This window comes from Ciconia boyciana, chromosome 7 (assembly GCF_034638445.1).
Source record: "Ciconia boyciana chromosome 7, ASM3463844v1, whole genome shotgun sequence".
Lineage (NCBI taxonomy): Eukaryota > Metazoa > Chordata > Aves > Ciconiiformes > Ciconiidae > Ciconia > Ciconia boyciana.
The window spans coordinates 17,203,995-17,230,558 of record NC_132940.1 but is presented as its reverse complement, the minus strand read 5'-3'; the positions used below and the strand labels follow the sequence as shown (position 1 = coordinate 17,230,558).

Sequence of the window (26,564 nt, the reverse complement as noted above, 5' to 3'; positions counted from 1 at the left end):
ATGTGTACAATGTGAACAACATAATTTTGCAAATGTACGAATACAGAGTTAACTAGTAAAATGAAGGCTGAAAAGACATATGGTTGGGTTTTTTACAGGGATAAATAGATTACTTTATTAGGTTTCCTTGCTTCAGTTTAAGAATCAACACTCTCAGCCATCTTCCAGGCCTGGCACGCAGAGGGTTGGCCCCATGGTTTCAGCTGAAGTTGCTCAGAGGCCACAACACAGCAAATCTAAGGTTAATCCAATAGCATTTTAAACCAAACATCCTAACTCAGAGCCCCCTCTGTGAGTATTTATCCGTGTCACTGGGTCTGTTATTACGTAGGGTTTAGGAAATACTGTGATTGAAATCTAGTTCTGTGATGGTGAAGATGAAGAGAGCCGACAGTGCTATATTTGGTTTTAATTTATTTCAAGGGAAAGCCAGGGCCAGCAGGGCAGAAAGGAGCAGTCGGGTACCCTGGACCAGAAGGCATTCCTGGCAACCCTGGCAAGCCTGGGCTGTCAGGGAAGCCTGGCCCTAAGGTAAGTTGCTTTCCACATTGCCCCTCTTTATGTCATTTTGCATTACAAATTTTCTAAGGTTAGGGTATTTAAACACAAGGAACCATTCTCAGTTCCTTGAGCATCTTGAAAATTAGACCAATTCTTTGTTTTGTTTCTCTTTTGCTCCTGATATTCTGGCCAGGATGTAAGGTTAGCATAAGGGAAGTGTGCTGTGAGAACTGTTTCATTAGCATATGTTAGTGTAACTACAGCTAAGTGAAAATGCTTTCTTAATGAGAGAGGCTTCACAGTTGTTTTCCTGAAAATGAGCCATAGACCCCAACTGAGATTGTTTCCTCTCAGGCCCTGAGATGATAATGCCACATTTTCCTTTTTGTCTTTGAATTTGTAACCTATGTCTCTCTACCTAAGCAATTCTGAAGCTTTGCCCAAAACCAGTGAAAAATAATATTAGGTATCTGAGGTAGCTGGGAACATTCTTGGAAACAGGTTTTTTGTCTGTTGTGGTTTGCTGTGGGCCAAGGGTGGTGACCTGCTGCTTCTGGGAGCAGTGACACAGCTCTTCGCTTATTCACTCCAGAGAGGAGGGAGCAAATTCCTTTAGTTGTTGTCACTGTTGAAAGTCTGATCACTTTGATTTCAGGTGTGGTATTTCTCGGTAGTTCTAGTTAGATGGACCAGTAATTGTTATAAAAGGATGCCAAGTTAGATTTGGTGTTGGGAATTAATCAAGGTGCTGAATGAGGCACCTCTATTACAAATATAAATTTGCCTATCTGGTTGGGCAAAGAGAAAATTAAACAAGTTACCTGTAGGGGGAAAATGTACCCTATTTGAGCCTTTCCCGTTTTCAGATAATCTCCTCCTCTTTCAAGTACTTAACATACTTTGGAGTTGCATTTAGGAGTATCACCCCAAAGAATTCTTACATTTTTGCCTTTCCACTCAAAATGTCACCTTTCATATTAAAAAAGTTTCCATTACTCCATATTAACAATATATAGTAGCATTACAATTTGTAATAAAGAGAGGCTTTTAACTGATTTTTGCCACAATGAATAAAAAGAACAGGACTTTTGCTATGTAAGTTTATCAGTCCATCAGGCTATAAGCCACAATACCATATTCAAAAGCTCTGCAAATCACATTTAACATAAAAATCCTGTTTACTATAACTCTTTTGTTTCTATGAATGCTTAACGGAATGTCATATGCAGTAAGAAAGAAGAGAGAGAGATATATGTATGTATATATTTCTACTAAATGACATCACAGAAACATTCATTTGGATGGTAGCAAATTTCCATTTTGTATTCTTTAACATGTCAAAATTGGCTTAACTCCATGTACTCAGTAACATGTTTTTTCATTAAAAATAGTTGCTTTTGTTTATTGTCTGATGTTCTCAGACATTTTCATAACAAATGTTCTGATCTTTCTTGATGTGGTAAAGTTATTGTATATGAATCCCTACAGAGTGTACCAAATCATACTAATATTATCAGCATGTCTGGTATTTATAAATAAGCGTGTTGAATTTTGAATGTTTCTGTGCGAAGGTGGTCTCATTTTGTTTCTTGATATGGAGTTCCTTCTTGAAAAAATGAATACTGTGAATCTCAACTATATTTTCAGCCCATCTGTAATGAATGAATCCAGCATCTTGTTTTCATCAGAAGGAGCTCCTTCTTGTAAGCTCAGAATCCTCAGACATCACACAACACTCATCCAAGGACCATCTCAAGGAGTCATCTTCTATAATTAACAGAGATTAGTGCTCTCTTCCTGCATATTTCAAAACAGAGTTAGAAAATAATTAAATAGGGATCAGCACTAAAGGCTATTAATCTGAACATGCACATTTTCAGGTTTGGGAACAATTTTAGGTCTCTAATATAAACTATTCTGTATGACTCCCTGTGGGAGGTAAAAGCAGTCACTGCTATGTCCATGAGTGCTTCCATATATACTTGAATGCACAATTACTGTGGAGAAAAGATTGCTTACTATCCAACCGGGCAACTATTCCTATTTAGGGAGGGTGCTAATAGGGAAGATACCTTGCATAAGCCCAAAGAGGTAGTTGATTCTCTTGAATGTTCTGAGAAGTCTTTCAAGGTCTAGGTAGGTGATCCCACACAAATGACATCATGATATATTTAGGGTAGGACAGAACAAGGTTTAAGATTAACACTGAACTGAACAACTGCAATGGGCTATGACATGGTTAGCATTTGCTTTGCTGACAGTCAGTGACTTGTTAAACTATAACTTGACTCCTCAGAAACCTCAATCCACCCCACAATTAAAGCACATATAGCTTTGTTGCTAAGTATGATGGGGCTTTGCTTTTGGAGTATTAGCAGAAATCCAGATGATACTGCTCATCATTGTCTTTCCATGTATTTTGATATACTATCAATCTGTGTCCATATATACAGAAAGCATTAAGTGGCTTTGACTGATTTTATGTTATATGCCTGTTTTGGCATACAATGAAAAAACATGTTCGGCTGTTCTGCTTGTAATCAATTATTTTTAATTTAAGGGTAATAAAGGAAACTCAGGCTTACCAGGTCTGGCAGGTTATCCTGGAGCTCAAGGTCCAAAGGGATTGCCAGGCATGCCAGGGCCCATGGGAGCACCCGGACTAAAGGTACACACATGGGATCTTGTTGTTTAAGTACAGTGTTACTGATATTGCTTAGTCTTCATACTGCATCCAGGGATTGTGGAACCACTATGCTACTGTTAATCATATGAGTAATTGACATAAAAACTTATTTAAAGGGGAAGACTGCAAGTTATGCTGACCTCGTTTCTGTAAACTGTAATTTGAAAACAGAGTTTACATCCATCTGGGTGTTATTCCCAACTCCAGAAGCCATTCAAAACACTTTGTATTTATTCATCCAAAGCTTTAGGGCCAAATAATTCCTGACTTTTCTTTTTAAATTTCTATAACTACTAGAACAGTCTGGATTACTTGAACATCTAAGCAATCTATTAGCAGAGAAGTACTGTAATTTCAAGCCTGAGTACCAAGGTTGGGGGCTAACAAGCATGTCTGGGATGTTAATTTATCATAGGACTTAAACTGTTCTTGTTCAGCCCTGTCAGAAAGAAAGAAGTCTGAGAGTGCTCCATTTTCCAGGCAGTTCCAGGTACCCGACATTAGCGTATCCTCAGCTTCTACTGATAATATTAATTAGACTTATTTCAGTGGTAAAAGAAGCAAACACTGGGAAACATTACAGATAATTTTCTCCATTTAGAATAGGATTTTTCATCTAAAATCATGATTTGCAGTGCTCTGAGATTTTATTGGTAAGCAGTTTTTAAAACCTTAAGTTACTTGAAAACTGGGGGAGGGAAATACTGTCTGTCTCTGTTATCTTTTCATGGAAATGTTTTAGTATTAATTGTATTCGCTATTCATAGTGTTTATTGCCAGTGCTCCCAGTCCGGATTTTAGTCCTATGTCTAGACAATGAGCCATAGGAGGTAGTTCCTGCTTAGAAATGCTTGCAATCTGAAAAAGATAGGGAATAGATGAGGTGAAGGAAAACTTACCACATTGTGCAAAATAAACATTAAGAGTGGACATAGTGAGTCAGGCCAAAAGCCTGTCTCTGTTAGAGCAGAAAGCTAACACCTAGGAAAGAGCATAAGCACAAAGCAAGCATGAAAGGTGTATATTCCCAGCCTTAATTGCAGCTCAGTAACCTCCTGAGCTAGACATGGTTTCTATGTATTTGATAGTCCTCAGAGGATTTCTCTTGCATGAGCTTGTCTAGTTTCCATTTAAATCACTGTAAATGTTTAGTCTAAGAGCAAGGAGTTCCACAACTATACTATGCCTTGCTCAGAGGGTTACTTTTTAAAGTTACTTCTTAACCTTCCTGTTCTGTATTTCATTTTGTGCATTTTAGTTCTTGCACTGGGAGATACCATAGTGGAAATGATCCAATATGTATGGGTTTTGTATGTTTCCAAGTCAAGGACGAGTCAAGTCACATTTGCATTTTAGTGAAAGTACAATTATTGAAAGCATTCCTGATGGAAATAAAATTAATAGAGTAGGTTTATTTCTTAGAGAGAAAGCATGTTCCACACTTCTGCTAGGAAACCAATCTTTACATTTATAACTGTTGTAATAAAGGATATATTATGTTCCTATTGACAGGGTGAGAAAGGGCTTCTGGGTCATCCAGGAAAGCGAGGCAAAAGAGGCCTTCCAGGATCACAAGGTGACCAAGGACGAGCAGGAGACGCTGGACTGAAAGGACAGACTGTACGTAATCACAGCTGTTGATGCAAAATAAGTAGTCCAAGAGTTACCAATGTGAAATAATAATAAGGATGCCTGCTCCTATTACAGGGAGAAGATGGAGATCAAGGTTTGATGGGGTTTCAAGGATTCCCAGGTCCAAAAGTATGTGCTCATTCTTTTCTGTTAGATCTTAAGCCATTTTCAGAGTGAGAACATTAAGAAAGCATAGAATTAATCGGCTTTAACAATAATTTGTTCAAAATCTATCTGAACTGTTGGAACATTGTAGGCAGAACTGTGTACTCCATGTCCAAAGACAAACGTTCTGAGTCAGCATGCTTGGTATTTTCACTGTTACTGCTCTTAGAAATTATCTTATTTCCACTGATTACAAGAGATTGAAACAAGTGGATAGCTAATGTTCATGTTTGACTAAACTGTTCCTTTGCGTTTTCAGGGTCCTGCAGGGGACATTGGCTTAGTTGGAATTCTGGGCCCGAAAGGTCCAACAGGCCAAGTTGTAAGTGTTTCACTCCATGAAAGAGATTGTCAGGATGGCTTGCAAGTGGCACATGTTTTTAATTTATGGAATCATCTTTTTTCTTATTAACAAGGCCGGAACCCTCTAGCCAATCTTTTCTCTCTGAGACTATGACTCCACCAGAAGCCCTTTGCCTGAACTGCAACACTGCTCTGGTTGCAACATGGGTACTGTCATGGTTTAGCCCCAGCCAGCAACTAAGCACCAGACAGCCGCTCGCTCACTCCCCCCCCAGTGGGATGGGGGAGAGAATTGGAAGAGCAAAAGTAAGAAAACTCATGGGTTGAGATAAAGACAGTTTAATAGGGAAAGCAAAAGCCGCGCACGCAAGCAAAGCAAAGCAAGGAATTCATTCACTCACTGCTTCCCATGGGCAGGCAGGTGTTCAGCCATCTCCAGGAAAGCAGGGCTCCATCACGCATAATGGTTACTTGGGAAGGCAAACGCCATCACTCCAAATGTCCACTCCCCTTCCTTCTTCTTCCCCAGCTTTATATACTGAGCATGACGTCATGTGGTGTGGAATAGCCCTTTGGTCAGTTTGGATCAACTGTCCTGGCTGTGTCCCCTCCCAGCTTCTTCTGCACCTGGCAGAGCATGGGAAGCTGAAAAGTCCTTGACTGGTGCAGCAACAACTAAAACATCTCTGTATTATCAACACTGTTTTCAGCACAAATCCAAAACATAGCCCCATACCAGCCACTATAAAGAAAATTAACTCTCTCTCAGATGAAACCAGGACAGGTACAGATACACAAGCAGAGCTGGGCTCTCAATCTTGAAGGAAACAAGCAAGCTCTGCTGACAAAGTGTGGCTTTCCTAGTATAATTTTATCTACACAAGTATCCTTATCGCTCTCATATCTTCCTCTATTGGGGTTGAACGTTCTCTTTCTTCTTACTGGCAACAATGCTGGTTGTATAACTGTCTAACAGTAAAACAAAAAAGGGTCAAACTTTGCCTGCGGTAAGACAGAGTGGTGCTTGGCCTTACTGATTAATAGGGAGTCTTTTTTTAATAAATATTTTCTTTTTATCTATAAGGTTACTAACTTGCATTAGCTCATTCTTCATGACACCTTCTTCATGACATTCTACTTTGCTACTCACCAAAAATGTGGAACCATCTTTAGTATTTTGTAATATTGGGGAGTGTGCATCCAGCTTACAGCATCAAGTGAAAAAGGGGGAAACATTGCAATATGGAAGGCCTTACTACAAAATGTTCTTCTCTTACTACTGCCATTGGCATCACAGAACTGAATTAGTTCAGTTAACCCGATGCAGAGCAGCAGCTTTAGGGGCCTGTTCTAATCGCCGCTTTCTTTTTCTAAACATTCCTATACAAGATAAACACTGGAAATGAGCAGTTTGCTCTAAGTGAAATGGAACAGGAAAGTAACATTTTAGCAGTACTTACTGGCAGCCTTACAAGAGTACTTGTGGGCTCAACATATAGTTGATTGCAGCTCAATAAATATGTGGTTTTGGTAATCAGAGTACTTAAGTTTCCACTGGGTTTAGTGCATCAGCTTTCACATAAAAGAATGTGTGTGGGCTTTCCAAGCATAACTATTACTAATTATTAAAATAATTACCTTGCTGATTTTGTAGCAATGTGCACTCAATATTCAGAAAGAGAATATCACTATGATCTTTCGGATATTTGCCAGGGCTGTGGGCTGAGCAACTTTAAACCAGGACACGTCATGAGGATTTTCTTCATTTTGAAAACATGGTGGACTAATCAATTCTTTGCTTGTTCACAGGGATATATTGGCCCTGTTGGTCAAGAAGGCCTAACAGGCCCAACTGGCAGGCCTGTAAGTTTCCCTTCTCTTTTGCATAATTTGGTTATTTCACCTATCCTTATTTTTAATAATCTGTTTTGCAACTAGCAACCTTCTCATTTTTCCATTTGCAAATAGCAGCTAACAGGACCATCTTCATATTATACCATGCTGGTGAGCTAACATATGTGACTCCAGCATCTGTGATACAAACAAACAAACAAACAAAAAACAAAAAACAATGACAAAAGAGCCATTGCAATGGCCTTCTGTCTAAGTACAGTATACAGAGGGCATGTCTACAGGGGCAGCAGGCGAGTCAAGGTATAGAACAGCACATAGTAACTACCACCTGGATATTCTTTCTCAGCCTTAGGTCTGAGACATATCTAGAGTATCCACACTTGGTATCAATGTAGTTTATTTTTTATGTGTTCATTGGGCTAAACTGTCTAGAATGCCTCTCTAGACATGCTGGGAGTGCCCTCAGGGCCTTGTTGGGGTGTTCTAGGTGCTGGTGAGGTCCCTGTTACAATTCAAACACCATCTTGGCCTTTCTGGCAACCTTCAATGCTCCCCAGGTTCCCTGCAGTGGGGGACCTCTGCCCTTATCCCTGTTTCCATCCCTTGTTGCACTCCCTGTGCATATCTGCAGTGCATTTCAAGTGCATATCTGCAGACTACCCAGCCATGTAAGGTAGTTTTAGAAGCTCTTTTTACCACCCAAGTACCTCTGTCTGATCAACAAGACTTGGAATGGATGAGAATGTCTAAAAATTGAAATAATAATCATTAAAATAACAAGACTATACAATAAAAGTAATAAATACAAGTATTTACAAGAGAAAAAGAAAGGAGAAGGGAAATGTTCTGTCTATAATTAGACTGTTCTTTCCACCTGTTGGGAAAAAGACAGCACTTTGTCTTGCTGCACTCTTTTCAATCCCACTCAGGAGGAAAACTCTCCAGTTGCATATGCTTGTATGAAGGCTTTTAATAGACTTCATATTGAATGTAATAGTTTGCCATTATCATTAAGAAAGCACTACAGCTGAAGATTTCTATGTGTTATGAAATGCTGCCATCAATGCTGCAAAATTCTTCTAGAGAAGAATTGTAAGATTGTTATCGTCTTCGGAAACACAGTTTAAGTGCAAAACTAGCTAAAAATGCCATGGTGACAGAAAAACAGTGTCTAATCTGACTGTGAGAGGAGAACTAATGGGGTAATAAAAGTAGATATGCAACTGATGGATTTCTTCAGTGACAGAGAGTACCGAGTTTTGTTCTCAACTCTTCAGATGGTGAAGCACTGATCTATTACTGTGGATCAAATTGTAGAGAGTACAGCTGATTGACAGGGAGAACACTGACAGTTAAAATTACTGAGAAAAAACATATTTACAATGTGAAGAAAACAGTTTTCCACATATAGAAATTACAAGATGTTTTCAAGTAATTTATTTTTCTAATAGTACAGAAAACTTAAAGCCGCAGAGTTTTAAATACTTCCACAGATGAGACTGGACTTTTCATGTGAGCAGTACAACTCTCATGGATACTAATTTGCTTATTTCAGTCCTAGGCGGCTAGAAAGCATACTGGATTAACAGCTTCTCTTTCTTACAGGGACCGAGAGGTGAAAAGGGCACAAGGGGTGAAATGGTAAGATGAAACAACTTTCGTGCTTTCATTTTTTTGGCTGTGTAAAAAGTATTCCTGTGTTACTCTGAATGTACTCTTCCATGCTCTGAATGCCAGACAGTCATGTTGTGCTCCTGGAGAGTGCTGGCCAAGAAAGCTGGTAGCATGAGTCAAAAGTCTGACCTTTTCTTGTTCAAGTTGACTTATGTAGATATGCCCAGTGAGTGTGTGCTATCAGGCAGGATGGCCCCGATCATATAGCAGTCACATACTTCAAATCTGTCCCAGTTCAGGTCTAAAGGAAAAATCCTTTGTCCCATTTGTTGTCAATGCTCCAGTGCCTCACAGCACAGCATGCATACACATGTTCATACATCTATATCATCTTGTCTAGAGAGGGAGAAGTTCAGGAGAAGCCTAGAGCTGAGGATGGGTGTCCATGCAACATATGCCAGCAGTAGTAGCAGTAGGCAGCACTGATAGATAATGAATTTGCTCTCTTTCATTTTTCAGTAAGAATATTACATTAGGTTTTGTACATTAATTAATGTTGGATTTTATTTTAAAAAATATGTTAGAGCTAGTAAAGCCTCCAATTAATAATGGCTATGTGAAAAGCCAGTGTCAATTTATCATATTGACAGCAAATATGAATACAGTGATACCTATGACATTACTGTATATGACAGGTTTATAATTAGTTCCTTTTCCAGTAACTGGCCAATGTGATCTTGTTCCTGTTGCTCTTATCCTGCCTTTGATCCCACCTCACTTAAAATCATTTAGTTTCTTTTGACTTACTGTATTTTGCTTTTAGCAGCCACCTGTGTGCAATTCCAACCTACCTGCCTTATAAAAGTTTTGAAAAATAAAACTGAAATATTAAAAATTGCTTAAAGAATTAGGGCTTGGAACTAAGCTTGCTGTACACATCTTGGGGAACTTTCCTCTTTGATTCTAATCCTCTTGAGGCCATTCCTATCTCAGAGTAAGAGGAAAACTAGGTTCTTAATTCGTGCTGCTATTAACCATCTTAACTGTCTTTCTCCTGTTTGTTCATAAGAATTGCTATGACAGTGTAGAGCTAAAAATGCTGACACTTAAAAAATAATTATAAAAACCATCCAAAACGGTGAACGAGAAACACCCGTTTCCATCATTGGTGCTGGTGTTTAAGAAGTTATTTCCTAAATAAGTTCTTGAATTCATCAAGATGAATTCATCTCCTAAGACTGTCTTCAGAAGAAGAATGTTTAATTTTAAATCATACCCAGTGGCATTAGTTTATATTATGTAGCCAAGAAAAGGATTTATTTCCAACTGTTTTCAGATACAAAGGAGAGAAAATTATTTTCATACAACTGTGTATTCCCAGCTTGAATTTATACCTTTAAAATTGATGTTGGCATTCTTGGAATCACAAAAATTGTAATTTTTTTGTAGCAGTCCAAGTTTTAGTTACAGTTTTTAGTCTGTCAGGGGTACAGTGTCCATTACTAGAAAGAAATATCCTTTTATCCCCTGAAAAACAGGGAATGTAAAATTGTATCTCCTTGTTGAAGTCAGTAATGAACCAAAGTTCAAGTTCTGTAGGCTATTTCTGGCGAAAAATTGATAAAGTCAGAAACAAGTTTGTTGAAAAATTTTAATCAAAATTATTTTTCAATTCAAAATATTCATATCACTGTGATTGAAACATTTAGAAAAACATGGAATACGTTTTGGAATATTGTTTCAGAATTCTGACATTTCTGAAAGTATGTTTTCATTTTCTTTTTTTTTTTTTTTAATTTCATGACATGTCACATAATGAATTATAATATAGAGTCATAGGATAATCCAGATTGTAAAGGACATTTCTAGACCAACCTCCTGTTTAAAAATGGCCAGCTCTGAGATCAGACCACGTTGCTCAGGGCTTTATTCAGCCAGGTCTTGAAAACTTCCAGGGGTAGAGACTGGTTAATGTCTTTGGGCAATGTGGTCCAGTGCACGACTATCCTCAAAATCAAAAAAAGATAGGATATGCTATGATAAGGCATAATCCATAATTTTCTATTATGAACTTTTATCTTAGATTTACAATCATTAATGGCAGCTACTACACTGTATTGTGTATCGGACTATGATACTGCAGGATGTTATTAGGCTTTACCCATTCTGAGATATGGTGACATAACATCAAAATGACAAAAGTGATCAGGGAAAGCTTAACATTAATCATTTTTGTTAAAAATACTTTCTGTTTCTTGAAAAATTTCAGAAGTCGTGGAAAAGATGGAAGTCCTTGGGATTGCTCATGTTTTCAAAGTTAAGCATATGTATCATTGCATGTAAAATCAAGGCCTTATGGTATTAGAAAAAGATTGGAGTTTTGGCCTTTGAACTTCTGTACTAGCAATCAAATTGGGTGATTAAAGAATTAAAGAGCACACTAAAACTAACGATTCTATTATCTGTTTTTGTTGTTATGAACTGGAATTACACTTTTCTCACTTAAATTCTAATGTGATTAGAGGGTAAATTAAGTAGATTTGTAAAGGTAATCCTGTACATTCCAGTAAAACATTTAGCAATTAACTTAATCCATGAAAAGTGTAATTTAACCTTCGTTTGCTGCTCTACAACAGAAAGAAAGAACATCTATAACATCTCTACAGGATTTTCAACACACTCTGTGCAGTATTGTTATACTTTAAAGGCTTGTAAAGGTAACTGATATAGCCCTGTGAAGTTTTAATGAATTTAAGAAATGTAATATCCCCAAAAGCAGTTTACTATAGTTAACAAATAGCATTCAATATTTACCTTTTTTCACATGGGTTTTATTGGCAAGGAGACAGTGAATCAAGACAAATCACATTCCTCTTTTGCAAAATACCTTAAATTCACTGCAACAGTGCAGTTTTTGATTTTTTAAATATTCAGTTCTATCTCAGAAACCACTATAAATTTGAACTGTTCTCATCCCAAGACTTTTGGAGTCTTAAAATTGTGACACATGCCAAGAACATAGAATATTAATGGCAGCATTCAGTCATCTGAAAAATCCACTGGAATGTCTAAATCTCAGCACCCAGAACAAGGACATCTATTCATCAGAGAGCAGTGGTTACTTAGGGACAAACTGTTGAAAACTTTGTGCCTTGCCTTGACTTGGTATTTGCATAATCAAGTCCTGACTCAAGATAAACATGTCCTTACACTGTCAAATTCATTTCTCAAGTTTCTTTTCCACACTTTCTCTTTCATTTTATACTAAATATACTTCACCAAGCATGATGATACAGTTCAGTGATATATTCACATGGGATTGAAGGTATCCTGCAGCAGTCTAACAGCACCTGAGTTGCTGATCTCATGAATTAATGTGGAGGTCAGCCTTCTCAGCTGGCATACAACAGTGTAACTCTGTGAAAACCAGTTGATTTGCAGCAGCTGAGGGGCTACCCCAAAATAGTGAATGTCATCTCTGCAAACTCATCTCTCGTCAGTTTTGTAATAATGAATAGCAACAATAATATTTGATGCCTATTTAACAGTAATAGGATTTCAAAGAAAATTTCAAGCTGGACAATAATCAAACTCAGAAGAGTAAAGGGAAGCTAGGTACTTGCCACAGAACCCACAGGGTTTTCTATACTCCTGTATATGCTAAAATGACTTATTCTTTGATTTCCATTTTCCAACATTGATCATTAATTTCTTTACAAAATATCAGTAAATATTTACCTAAAAGATGGCTTAGAGTCCCTTCTATAGGTACAAGTGGATGAAACATAAATAAATAGGTCACTATGCATCAGTTGAAAAGTTGACAATATTTACAGTCCCTAGAGCTTATGCTATTAAAGTTGTCTTAGTTAATTATCAGAAGACCATCTCCTTGAACACCCAGAAATCACTTCAATTTTGATTCTCCCCTATTCTCCAAAGAACGTGTGTAAAACATGGGGCTCAGTCTCAAAAGTCATTTGCAGTCCCTCAACATAGCCTTGTTGGTGTAGATCTAGCGCTAGGAATTACATGACGGCCCCCACTTTTCACACCCTTCATAATCCAGCAGCTGAGCCCCTCTGCCATGGCCAAGGCAGGTGACGTGCAGGCATAGTTAACTTGTGCAGCTCTAGAGGTCATTGTAACCCCTGACAGATGCATTCCCCAGTACCTACCATGTGCTCTGCCTTACAAATACGTCTAGAGATAGTAAGAAATGCAGCTGGTATTCTCCTAAAAACTGATAAATTTGGAGCCTCGGTGACTTAAGTACTAAATCACTCCTATCTGCTTTGAGATCCTTTTTTTAAACATACATGAATCAATGTAAGATTGAATCTGGCCTTTCTTTAACCATTTCCAGCCGCCCTCACTGGTGGCAGCTTGAAGCACAGCCCAAGTTCAGCAGTTGTAGCACACAGTGACACTCACGCAGATCTTGCTGTGAAATCTCACAGCAGGAATACTTCTTATTACTATATTAAGTGATTTACAACTTTGACTAGATCAGTTTCGCAATATTTGTCAGCATGACCATGTCAGATAAGACTACTTCTCTTTTGGCAGAGACTTACTGGTGTAAGAGGGCTTTTGCTGGAACAGCTTATTACGCTTGAATAATTGGTACAAGCAGCACTGGCTAAAGAGTGTTTTGCTTAAATTAACTCAGTTATGTTAAAAGGTTTTACTAATACATGGTGCAAGTCTGGCCTATGCCTTTCATTCCTCCTTCTTCTCTTTTGCTCGTATTAAGGCACTGCCACCTATTCTTTTCCTTGTCATTGTTATTGCTATTGTTTATGTTACAGCAGCTCCTAGAGGCTTTGAGTATATAGAGACTTAAGAAGAGACTCTAACAGAAACACAAGTTTCACTGTGTATTAATAAATATTCATAATCATTCCATCTTAATGTGAATAGTTGCTCAAAGAAAGGATAATTCACATGGAGTTATTGTTTTTTGGGAGGGTCCATGCCCAACCCTAAGGCAAGCCTAAAACTTACCTTTAAGACTACATGCGTTGTAGGCACTATAAGCTAGGGAAAAGCAGCTGTTCCTTCTCCTCCTCTCCTCCCCACTGCATCATCCTACACACTAAAATGATGCCACTTATGATGAGGAAATAAGGGCATAACTTCTTGAATATGAAGGAAGCCTGCGATATCACTGTTCAACAATGAACATAACATGTTCTGGCTGAAAATTGACACTGCTAATAAATGCCTAGCAGATACTCAAGGAGTAAGGCAGATCAGTTAGGTTTTTTACAACTACCCATAACATTATTTACAATGCTTTTATGATCATTCATCCCTTGTAGTACTTGTATTGGCAACGTGCATATAATGCTGGCACAATGTATAGCACATTATATATTGATACTTTGTATGACTTCTAGTGTTCCCTTAATATCAAAAGTAATTGGATAAACAAGTAACCAGACAACCCAGCAATTCTAACAGGAATATTCACACATTAACAGAGTATGGTACTTTAACAATAGTAACTAATAATCTACAGCTTTACCAAAACCGGTATCACATCATCTTCATTGTACACATTGTGACATCTTGTGATTTAAAAAATACATAAATGTAAAAGCAGAGATGTTCATGTATAACTGTTGCATTTTATCTCCATTTTTTCTAGGGGCCTCAGGGACCTCAGGGCCAGCCAGGGCCACCTGTAAGTGTGTAAAAAACCATGCCTGTATTTTTCCATTGTGATTGCATTACATAAACATGTGAAGCACCTAATATCTGGTTTGTCCCATTTTGCAGGGACCACCTGGACCACCAGGACCAAGAGTAAGTTCTGTAACAACCCTAACCTACAATACAGTCCTTTTATGAAAGTGAAAATAGCAGGATCCTCTTCAAATGCATTGATTGTTCCATCACTGCACATTAAGTGCAAATACATTTTTCTACAGCTTCCATCACTGCAGTAATACATTTTTGAACCTTCCATCTTACACTGTCAGTTCTGTTCTGCCATGCTGTTGAGTCCTCAACAGCCAACACTCATGGACATGCTCATAGTTTTGACATAGGTTAACTCTGTTGCACTCTAAAAGGTTTTTCTCCTGTTCTGCATTTGAACACTCTGAAAGATAGCAACAGACAATTTTGTGCTATTTCTGGCCCAGATGTTCTCCCTATATATATATACACACACACAGATTTAGTTTGTTGAGGGATTGTGCCAGTTAGGACAGACTCAGTATCTGAAGTGTCCTAAAGCTGTAATGATACATGTAATCTGAGAATAAATTGCGAGAACTAGATGTTTGTGTGGGTGACTTAATTCTTTAAAATAAACCTGTTATCTGGGTCTGCTATATACGTTGCACAAAGTGCAGAGAATGAAGACACGCAAGAAACGGGCTTCCTCCTTCAGAGGCTAGTTTGTCAGTCTAGGTATTTGTTCATGCATCATGAAGACTACTTTGATCTGTCAGCTGCTGATGGCTGATTGAGGTATTCTTTGTGTGCTTCTCTGTAAAGGAATAACACCTTTTCACACTTACCTCGATTGGTTTTCTTAAGTACATAAATTAAATGTCTGGGAGGAATCAATTGGGACATTAGTCTGTAACAACTATTATAGTATCTTTTTTTCAGGTTCCAGGAGTATGATAATTAAATTGCGTATGGGGGTGCTAATAAAAATCAAATATGCTTTTTCTGTATGCATGCTTGCATTCTTTGGAAATGGAAGGGAGGATCCTATTTTAAAAGTAAGCATTTACAATGAATTATTTTCTAAAATAACAAAATAATTGAGCTATCGTGTACGTTGCTACAGTGCTCAAAGAATTTACTGCCTGCATTTTAGAATATTCCTGTTCACCTTTTTATATTCTAAAATATCTTTTTTTCAGAAACAAGTGGACATAAATGCTGCTGTTCAAGCTTTGATTGAGTCAAATGCTGCACTGCAGATGGAGGTAATGTATTTCAATGTATTTACATTGTCATACAGGGTATGCAATTATAATTCTGTTTTTTTGAGGACAGAACAGGGCTTCTTTACAAAGACTTAATTTAAAATGAATCTTGGATAGCAAGTAGTTACTGTAGAATATAATTAAACATGTGAGGATTTATAGGATACAATTGAAATGAAGTTAAGAAAAACAGCAGCATTCCTACCTTTTTGTCATGATTGACAGTAATGGAAATTTATTGACTATCACGAAGAGCGGACTGTATCTGTTCAGCCACAGATAATGATAGTGGCATTTAGGCCTTCATCCAAAAAATACTGACATATAGGCAAGTGTGTGGTCCCATTGATTGCAAGAAAATTCCATACATGGGTGAAGTCAAATACATTTGCATATATTTTCTAGGTGAAGTCTAAGAGTAGATTTCACTGTTCAAAATCTGAAACTGCTAAGTATACTTTAAAAATGCACCTTTTTTTTTTTCCTGTATCCACATTTTTATGTCAACATGTCATAATGATGTATTTGCATGATCTTAACCTGCCTGGAACTTCACTGCTCTGATAATTTTAATAAAATATACTAATTTGTTTCTTGGAATATGTTATTCTTACCCTTCTTACCCTTACCCTCATGGCTGATTGATTGTATGCATTATAAATACTTCACTTCTGTCTGGCCATTCAATGGCCATTTGACTTTTACTGCATATGCTATTGTTGTGATACTTCTTTGTGGTAACACATTTGCTAATGGCCTTTGGCAGAAATACCAGAATACTGAAGTAACTTTACTAGATCACAGTACAGAGATATTCAAAACGCTGCACTACCTTAGCAATTTACTGCACAGCATCAAGAACCCCCTTGGCACACGGGATAACCCAGCACGCATCTGCAGGGATTTGCTTAACTGTGAACGTAAAGTGGCAGATGGTAAGTGTCCACTTTCATTAAAGCTTGAACACAAGTAGCCTTTGAAATGTGTTGCTTCCAAATGTTACTTTCTACATCAAAATTCTAATGTGTCGGTTTTTTATTATATTCTGTTGCAGTGTTCCTATCACAGGTATCTTTATCTTTATTTAAGATAAAATTTATGAATTTTAAAGATGAAAGTATGTAGTTATCTAATATTATATAGATATTAGAGACAGATTCTATATAGATATTAGAGACAGATTCTATATATATAGTAAACAAAAGTGTCCAGAAAATTTGAAACTGAATCCAATTTTGTGATTAAAAGTTTCTCAAGTATCTATAGCTAATCTGCAATGAATTTTGTGTGGATCAGTTTCTGGATTCCTAATGAGAAAATTGTATACAATACACTACCACTGTCAGATACACTGACAGTTGTTGTATCCCAGAAGATCCTGAATCAATATTTCAAATAAAAAATAGTTATTTAAACCTGTAATGTCAATGCTGTGACATAATTCAGTTTCCCAGTAGCTAATAAAATGATAAATACCTCTAAGTATCCCTTTTATCAAGTATTAGCATTAACAAGCTAAGGAGGAAATGGGAAATGAAGTTAGAGGTTACAGGAAAATCACTGTTCTATGGCATATATAAGGATGGATCAATTCTTTAAGACTCTAGTAGAGATGAGCCTAACCCTTATTAGAACTGTGCTCTCCTAAATAAATCTCAGTCCTTTAGGACCATGGAGGTCACTGACACAGTCCTCCACTTCAGAGGATTACACACACCCATATAAATTCTAGAGCCCAGGCTCACCCATATTTAACCATAAATTAAGGAAAGCTATATCCTGATATAATTTGTATGTGTCCTATTTCTTTTATTGGACCAAATCCCATGGATTCACAATGGCAAATACTCCTTATTACTTTCACTAGGGTATGTCATGTAGAAGTGTCTGATGATAGTGGAAAAAGAAAGGATCTTCAAGATGCTGTGAGAACAAGAGAATTTAGATCAGTATTTTACATCCTGAATATATTCTCTGTGTAAAGCCAAGCCCAAAGAAAAAAAGTTAAGTTTTAATACAGAAAGAGCAGACTGGAAATACCATTTTTTCTCACTATTTAGCTGGAGAAAGAGAAGACATTTTTGAAACTATGACAGTATTCAAAAGTCATTGTACATGTAATCAGAATCGAATGGTTATAATTTTGCTCAGTATCTGTTATTAGTAGAATTATAATAGTGAAAAGATTTTCGTGTTCCTTTTCTTTCATTTCCTAGTGAAGCTATGGTGATAATACATCTAATACTTCCCCAAAAGTATGCATATTTTAGCAAATTGTTTAGTAACAATTATATTTTGGTTTTATTTTCCATCTGGGATTATATACTAATAGGAAAATACTGGATTGACCCAAATATTGGATGTCCTTCTGATGCCATTGAAGTTTTCTGCAACTTCACTGCAGGTGGTCAGACATGTTTAACACCGCTGTCTGTGACAAAGGTATGCATGGCTTCCAGAGAGACTCTGTCTGGGCTGGAACTCTGAACAAACGAATGCTTATTTACTTAACTCATGAAAAGATGTTAGATTTCAGGGGGTTTTTAATGTGCATCTTTGTGGAAGGACATATTATACATTCTGTTACAGAAGTTACAGATTTTCCGGAGACAATATATGTTAGCGTAACTCTCACTTTGTTGACTCTCACCTTCCATGCTGATAGAATTATTTTGTTTTGCTTTCTACTTTTCTACACAAGGCATAAAAATAAGCCTGAAATGCTCCTAAGCTACATTAGTAACTCATCACTCAGGGCAGCTAAGTGAAGAGATGCTGAGGTCATTGCAATGGGAAGGAAGAAAATTATGACTACTTCTCAACACTTTTAAATGCCATTAGGCAGGGACTGGTTTCCTTTATATCATTAGTCCATGCTCCTCTTCACATGTAGTCCTTAAACCCTTGGGAATAGAAATTTTATATTTGTGGAGTTTTGCATATACACTGTAGTCATTCAAGAGCATCAGAAATACCATAAAGTTCCCATATGCATTCCTACATTTGGAAGATCCCTGAAATAGATCGAGTCATGGAGAAATTCTTGTTGAGTAATGAGTAACTATATTTTCTGTCTAAAATCAAAGTATGCTTATGAATTTTGGGATTTTTAATGGATGTAGGTATTGCCAGAACCTGTGGTCAAAGAAGACTAAACAGCAGAATGATGTGGCTGCATTTAAAACACTGCTGCTGATAATATCTTTGTTTGGATCACAAAATAATTTGTTTCAGTTTCCTTATTTAAAAATAGTGTTTTCTGCCCAGCTGTGTTTCAACAATGTTGTAAGCATTAGCAAATGTTTATATTTAAGCTTTGAAAATGTCCTGTGAAAGCTTCTGTTTATAGTAATCACTATAATAGAACCTAACAGCTCTCCTGAAAAATACAAATTGTGCTCTTTGGCATTGATCCCAATGTATTAACATGTATACGTGCTCCCATGCCTAAACACCACACATGTATGTGCATGTCACTTTGCGTTGCTGTGGCCATTCAGCATAGTCCAGCTAAGTCTAACAATGCATTTCTCTTGGAACTTCAGCTGGAGTTCGGCGTTGGAAAAGTGCAGATGAACTTCCTTCATTTACTGAGCTCAGAAGCAACCCATAGCATCACAGTTCATTGTCTGAACACACCAATGTGGAGATTAAATAAAGTAGGTGGCCAGAAAACGTCTGTTAGCTTCAAAGGATGGAATGGTCAAATATTTAAAGCAAATACGCTACTTGAACCGAAGGTGCTTATGGATGAATGCATGGTAAATACTTTTTAGCACTAGCATTATTAAAACCATAATGGTGTTATTGTTTTGACATTATTACCTTTCTGCAAATAAATAACAATCATTTAGATTCACATCCGTTAAAGCTTACTTTTTACATCGTTCTACGTATGTCTCTGTATGCCAGCCTTTTGATATTGAATTCAACATCTACCCAAACATAAAAGCAATTGCAGTAATACAAGGTATCTATACTTGCTGTTCGCATTGAGTGTCACGTATTTCAAGACTCTACTAAGTCACTGGAGAGAGATCCGAAATAAGGAGGTCTGCCAGGTAACTTTAGGAGCAGTTACTCTCAAAATGAAAATTCAGGCTTCAGTAAGAGTTCTGTTGAGGTTATCTAACACAAAAATCTCAGGTTCAAACAGGCTGGAAATTATTTTTTGGACAACTATATATCTTTACATTCATTGACTATGAGTCAATGGTTTATTTATTTAATAAAATAATGATGATTGGAAATGGACTCCATTGCTAACTAAAATCATATTTGTATTTAGGAAAAATTGGAAGAGCTTATTAATTTTCTAATGCTTATTAGATTACTCCACTCACCAAGATGTGAGCCATTTGGTAAATGTCTTGGTAGGACACTATGAAATAGAGGAGACAAACACTTTACACTTTCAGGATTTTATAGCTCTACTTTCATTTACAATAATGAAAGATGTGAGACTGGTTCCATATCAATAGAGGGGTGTCAAGTGAGATTTTTAATCTCAAGACAGAAGGTGGTTTTATTGCGGGACTTCGAAGCTGTTATGGTTCCAACCTTTACTAGCACATGCTAATGAGATGCTCTAGCCTGTGTCATGCAGCTAAGGTATGGCCATTGAAGCCCCTTCTCCCCACCTCCCAGTCTGTTTGGGACTGTTGTAATCCCTGAGAAAAATTAGGGCATACAGTGATGGCTATTGAGAACTGCCATTTTTCTGTGAGATTCTACGAGGCCTGTTGCTCTTTCTGTGGGAAACTATGTTTTGTACAGGTCTGCTGCAGAATCTCACACATTTGCCTCTCTACAGGGATTTCGCTTTTCAGTGGTGTCCACTGTACTTGATGGTTTTTAAGAATGGAGTGATTGCAAACATCAAGGCACTCCCAGCCTCAGACAATGTTACAATGTTATTTTATAATTTCATGAGGTATCAATTCTTTACTGAGATTTTTAAAGGATTAGAATAATCAATACAAAGTTGATGGCAAAAATGCAGCTCCTATTCCCCATGATTATTCTTCAAGGACAAAGTCATCAAGTGCCTGTAGAGTTCATAACGTGAGACCTACTGTTCAGATGCAGAGGTGAATTTAGCAAGAGATCTAAGAGTCTCTATGAGCCCAGGACTGCTTGCAAAGTGACAGGCGCTCTGCTCTGAGCTGTGTTGCACTGCGTCTGCATCCGCTCCAGCTGGCTTCCACGCTGGGCTTTTTTACAGTTACAGTTTTGCCAGGAGTGTGCCCATGGTATTGCATGGGAGAAATGGCATTTGTTAAATTACAGAGTTTCTTTAGGAACTGCTGGGAGAAGAAATCTTCCTGTACACTTCTCCTCCTCTCACTCTTTAAGCATAATTTCCATTTGTGTTTTGAAGCTCATCTTTGATATGAATCTAATATTCTGCTTCTGTGTGTTGCAGATTGAAGATGGCGGCTGGCATAAGACACAGTTCTTTTTTCACACTCAGGACACTAATCAGCTTCCAGTTGTTCAAGTTAACGCACTTCCTCATCTCAAACAAGGACAGCAGCACTTCATAGAAAGTGGTTCAGTGTGCTTCCTTTAAGGTTTCTGTCCTGGTGGGGTTTTTTGCATCAACATGGAATTGCTGCATAGATCAAATGCAAAAGTAATGACCCATTGCAGGCAAAATTACTAGTAAACTGTCGAATCATTTTAAACAGTGTTGGTTAAAGAACCTCAAGAAGAAAAAGACTTCCTCCTAAGGAGAAATGGCATTGAAAAAGGAAAGAAAGAAAGAAAAGACTACAACTATTTTCCTAAAGGATTTAAAAAAAAATTGGTTGGTGCTTTCTTGCATAATTTCCTGGAACCGAGTATCTGAACGTGGAATTTTTCAGGACCTCTAGTGTTCTTAGCAATCTCTTTAACAGCACTGCAAAAAAACCATCCCGAGGAAAGCTGGAGACATACAATACTAAGGAGCAATACTGGCTAACGCTCCTAAATGTGCAATAGCTTATATATGAAAAGTTAATTATGCCACAGTACAATATGTCTTCTTTTCTTAAACATTGTTTTATTATAGTCCTTTGTGGACACATACATCTTTACAGATGGCACACTACCTCTTTTGTGTTTCCTGTCCATGTTGCCTTGGGGAGCTTCATAACACAAGGTGCTTGTGGCCTTATCAGAGATTATTTGAGTCCCTTTTTATCTTTCAGACTGTATGTGCTGGTTACATCAGGATATGTTTCTGTTGTAAAGGTACTTACTTTAAATTGTTGGTCACATACTTCACTACAATGAAAACATTATTTATGTGGATTTCGTGTTTAAAATATTTTTGTGTACTGTTGTGGAAATGGTATATGAGACAGCACATTGTATATGAGGCATACAGTGAGAACAGTTAGCTTTGCAGCCACTGTAAAAATTGTTGTAGAAGAGCTACCTACAGTAGTTTTGAGTTTTAGAGTCTGTATTTCAGTTAACATTTTGAATGCCAAAGGCATCTTAAGATGATATATTGTGTATATATTTTGTAACTTGTGAAAAAAATCTACTACTGCATGTCTTCTGAATGGCTGCTGTTAAATTATAATCAGCATTTCATCAACCTAGAAATTCCTCTTTTTTGCATTGTTAGGTCATTTCAGTTTTTTTTAAATTAAGCCTAAAATGTTCAACCGTCTTTTTTTATTAAAAAAGAACAATTTTACCATTAGGAAAAGCACTCTTTATAACGATGTCTCTCTAATCTATTATCAGTCCAAAGTCTGCTCAGTAGTACACGGCAAGATGATACCAGACTATACTGGGGAGAAGGGGAGTGTTCAAACAACTTGTTTAACTATCTTGATCCACAGGAAACCATACTTACCAAAGAATAATAAAATAAGCTTCCAAGCTATCTGTTTGTCTTTTACTATTCTGTTTCGTATTGTATAGTTCCTTCTTAGTAACGATGAAAATCCTCTAGAAGGGTACTTGTTAGGTGGCAGTGCTTCCTTTACCGAGGGGAAATGCACACACTTCATGCCATGGAATGCTGCGGGAGTGACAGCGTTTACTTTTACAAGGTAACGTACACGTAAATCGCATTTTACATTTTATATCGAAGCATCAGTTTTGTTCCTTGTGAGAAAATCTGATAAAACTAAAGACAAAGCAAGATTACGGAGTGATGATAAAGGTTAGTTACAGCCTGACAGCATCACTTGTCATTTGCTCTTAGTCTGGCTGTGGAGCCGATGTTCTGACAAAGGGATTATTTTTTTGTAAGAAAGTAATCTTTTAGAAAATGTTCTGCTTCGTGTATATTTTTATTAGTCTCATTGTCCTATTTTTGGAAATTATTTGTAGCCTTTATTTATGGTTTATGTTAGCGTGTCTCAGAAATAATGTATTTTAAAAACAAATAGCTTGAAGCATTATAAGGCTGCTCAGACGTAAATATCGGCATCTCCATAATTGAGGCAAAAATGCACATCCCATGCAGACAGCACGATGCGCTCATGCAGCAGGACACTGCCAAGTGATAACGTGCCCATCGCTTGAGTTGGAGGTTGCCAGAAACGTTTGGCTGAAAGCATCCTGTTTGACAGTGTACTTGTATACGGTGCAGTGTGTGTTTTGGAAAGCCTCTTGTATTGGAGATCCTTTACATCTTTACTCGAGCTCCTGAAAGCATTTGCAGGATATCTCATACAATTTTGTCCCACAACGTTAACAAGTACCTGTACTCTGCAATTAATCTTTTATGGTTTCTGAGGTGGTCACCTACTTTGCTACCCTTAATTTTAGAGCAAGCCCTGAGCTAGATTATGAGAGTCTTTGTCAGAATCCTTTTATCCCTTTTCCTTTTATTGTTATTTTTCATAGTTAAAACTCCATAAAGAAGCCGCTGGGAAGCGGGGCTCTGAAACAGCCTAAAGCAGGAGGGATAAAGCCTAAAGGCTACAGGATGCTCTCGGCGCCAAAGGGAGCGGGCCGGCTCCAGCCTAAGGCGGGCTGGAGCGGGTCCCTTCTCCCCTGCTCCGGAGCAAGGCCCGGCGCCGGCAGGGCTCCGCAGCGCCGGCCCGCGGCGCAGCAGGGTGAGGCCGCCGCCATGCGAGGGCCGCCAGGCGGCGCTGCCGCCCAGGAAAGGCCGCGGCCGGGCCCGCCCCGGCCAGGCCCCGTCGGGCACCGCGTGGGGAGGCGGCGCCGCGCAGCCATGGCGGATCAGGAAGGCCCCGAGAGCCCTCGGCGGTCGTCGGGCGGGCGGAAGATGTCCCTGCAGAGGTAGGGGCAAGGGCGGGGTGCAGGACCGCACCCGGGAGCGCCCTCAGGTCTCCTGCAGAGGCCCGTAGCCGCCGGGCCCCGGGAGCGCCTCCCTCGGGCTCCGCGAAAGCTCGGGGCCGCCGAAGGGGAAGGCTGCGCCGGCCTCTCCTCCCACAGCGCCGCCGCCGCGGGCCTGCCCCGGGCCTGCCCCGGGCCTGCCCCGGGGGCTCCGCGGGGTCTGCTGCGGGCCGGGCCGGGCCTGGCCCCGCCCGGGGGGCGCCGGGGCCTCAGGGAACGCAGGTGCCCGAGGCGCACGGCATCGCTGTCTTCTGCCCTGCAGCCCCCGCGCCCTCTCGTTTCTCCTCTGTATGTTGGGAGAGGAGCAGCCTTCTCTGCGGTACCGGGCGTTACCGCTTCGGTATGGAGCAGTTTCGTTTTCATCTGAGTGAGGGGACTGTTCTGGGCGGGGGGTGAGTTTTGTCCTAGGCAGCAGCGTCTGCTTTTGCCTGTTGATGGGGGCCTGCACGCAGCTGACGCGTGGCAAGGTTTTCCCCCTGGCATTGCAGCTGAACTACGAACGTGCACTGGGCACTGCGGAGATAGTAAAAACAAAAAATGAAAGAAAGAAAAAAGGAATCCTTGCTCAGAGTATTTCCTGTTTCTGTTTTGCAGCGTATGAAACACTTTTGTTCTGTTGGGATACTTCGCGCTGCCACAGTAGAATGCAGAGCCACCTTCTCGTCAAGAGGTGGTGCTGCTGGCTTGTCCTCCGCGCTTCCGCTCGCAGCCAGCGGCGAGCGCGTGGTGGGGAGAGGAGGAACAGTATTTTGAGGCGTACATTTTTCCTCCGGTAGTTGAAGGTGGTGGGTTTGCGCCATTCTTGAAAACTTTGCTGATGTGGGGGGAGGGTTATTTCCCTTCCGCATTTGTCGGAGTTAAAATAAACAAGAAGTGACGATTGTTTAAGTTAATAGATCAAGAACTTTTTCTGAAGAATAGGAGAAACATCTGTTGTAATAGCCTGGTTAAAAAGCAGAAGATAACATTTGTAGAGGAATATTTTTTTAATGAGGATAATATTTTGTTAGCTACATTCATAAAGGTTACGCATTGTGCCTGAGAGGTTCCCTGACTTTGGGGTTTGTACTGCTAAGCCAGAAGTTCTGCTGACTATTATCACGGTTTTTCTGTTTCATTGAAAAAATGGGATGCAGTGTTCAGGTTTTAGTGTGAATGCTCAACGCTTATTTTCCATCTGCCTAAAACTGGGAGCATTATAAGCCAGCATGGTATGATGCACGTTATAGGTGATGTAAATCGCGAAAAGCACTGGTACAACCAGGCCACAAAGCATAAACTGATACAGCCTTGCTATGCTTCTAGCTCTGCAGTTAGCATGGGGTTGTTTTTCTTTCTTTCAAGCATTTGCACTGTGTTTTAATATAGGTAAACCCCTGTACGTGTTTGGAGATATTCCCCGTAGGTTACGTTATTTTATCTGCCACCTTATCTAATCCAGGGTATTTGTATTTTCTCTTTCTTCTTTCAAGGTTCAGATAACTTTTCCTGAAAATGCTGATGGATGGCATAGTGCCTGGTTGTTGAGCAGGCACCTTCCCAGGCCAGTCAGGCACAAAGATGCCGCTTTATTAAGAGGTACTTTTTACTTCTTTCAGATGTGAAACATGTAGTGAAGAGGAAGCTAAGTACAGATGTCCACGGTGCATGAAATACTCATGCAGGTATCTGTTATCTGAATTAAATTGTTTTTTGTTTTTTCCCCCCACTCATGCTGAACGTGGCATGTTAATGAAAAACTTTTTGTCATTTTAGTCTGTTGTGTGTAAAGAAGCATAAGCTTGCACTGAGCTGTAATGGAGTCAGGGATAAAACAGCATTCGTCTCTGTAAATGACTTTACTGACTTGAACCTTTTGAGTGGTAAGAATATTCCTTGTGCTTTTTAAAATTCATGGGGTTTACTAGGTTAGCACTACATTTTTCCTTGTTCTTTTTTTACCTTCAGATTATCGTTTCCTGGAAGATGTAGGAAGGACAGCTGATGCTGCTGCGCGACATCCTACTGTGCATAGTCCAGCAACAAAAAAACTTGTAAGTTTTAAATTAGCAACTTGGTCTGTTGGAGGTAGGGTTGACTACCTCTGAATTCCTACTGAGGCAGTCCCACTCCAGATTTCAGAGCTGATACCTCTCTTATGAAGGTATGAATGACCCTGAATTTTAGAGCCAGAAATCAAAAGAAGTCTCTAGGTTTATGTAATACTAGTCTTGATGGCTACGTCCAATTGTTTAGAAGAATAAATTGCTAACAGTGTACATTCTTAAAATTGATGCATGACCACTCTTGCTGTTTGATGATAGACGTGTGTTAAGAAAGCCTGAATGTTTCCTTCCACCTCCACAGCTTTTTTGAATTTTTAAGTACAAAATTCCCAGGTAAACAATGGATTTATTAATTGCCTAAAAATTATTACATGCTTCCCCATATACTAAATGAAGGCAACTAGAATTCTGCAAAGAATAAATCTAAGCAACAGTGAAGTAAAAGCCAGCCTTCTAAGGGTGAGAGGGGATTTTTGTTGAACCTCCTCCAATTCCAGTAAA

The 26,564-nt window shown here is 38.8% G+C and overlaps 2 protein-coding genes across 6 annotated transcripts in view; both read left to right on the top strand.

Moving 5' to 3' along the window:
* COL24A1 (collagen type XXIV alpha 1 chain) overlaps positions 1–22,534 on the top strand; it is a 151,487-nt gene extending 128,953 nt beyond the window's left edge. For 3 of the 5 annotated variants that reach the window (XM_072868270.1, XM_072868271.1, XM_072868269.1), the window contains 14 exons: positions 424–531; positions 3,062–3,169; positions 4,700–4,807; positions 4,895–4,948; positions 5,244–5,306; positions 7,097–7,150; positions 8,747–8,782; positions 14,409–14,444; positions 14,540–14,566; positions 15,643–15,708; positions 16,475–16,643; positions 18,041–18,150; positions 19,254–19,469; positions 21,134–22,534. In XM_072868270.1, the coding sequence (XP_072724371.1) occupies positions 424–531; positions 3,062–3,169; positions 4,700–4,807; positions 4,895–4,948; positions 5,244–5,306; positions 7,097–7,150; positions 8,747–8,782; positions 14,409–14,444; positions 14,540–14,566; positions 15,643–15,708; positions 16,475–16,643; positions 18,041–18,150; positions 19,254–19,469; positions 21,134–21,280 (1,302 nt within the window). In that variant the 3' untranslated portion in view covers positions 21,281–22,534. Of the gene's footprint in view, positions 1–423; positions 532–3,061; positions 3,170–4,699; positions 4,808–4,894; positions 4,949–5,243; positions 5,307–7,096; positions 7,151–8,746; positions 8,783–14,408; positions 14,445–14,539; positions 14,567–15,382; positions 15,419–15,642; positions 15,709–16,474; positions 16,644–18,040; positions 18,151–19,253; positions 19,470–21,133 lie in introns of those variants that run through there. The other 2 variants (XM_072868272.1, XM_072868273.1) reach the window with 2 other exon arrangements.
* A 1,344-nt stretch (positions 22,535–23,878) lies between these two features.
* Positions 23,879–26,564, top strand: part of ZNHIT6 (zinc finger HIT-type containing 6) — a 41,340-nt gene continuing 38,654 nt past the window's right edge. Inside the window, exons 1-5 of the mRNA XM_072867480.1 lie at positions 23,879–23,961; positions 24,281–24,358; positions 25,617–25,682; positions 25,774–25,880; positions 25,966–26,051. Of these exons, the coding sequence (XP_072723581.1) occupies positions 23,894–23,961; positions 24,281–24,358; positions 25,617–25,682; positions 25,774–25,880; positions 25,966–26,051 (405 nt within the window). The 5' untranslated portion in view covers positions 23,879–23,893. The remainder of the gene's footprint in view (positions 23,962–24,280; positions 24,359–25,616; positions 25,683–25,773; positions 25,881–25,965; positions 26,052–26,564) is intronic.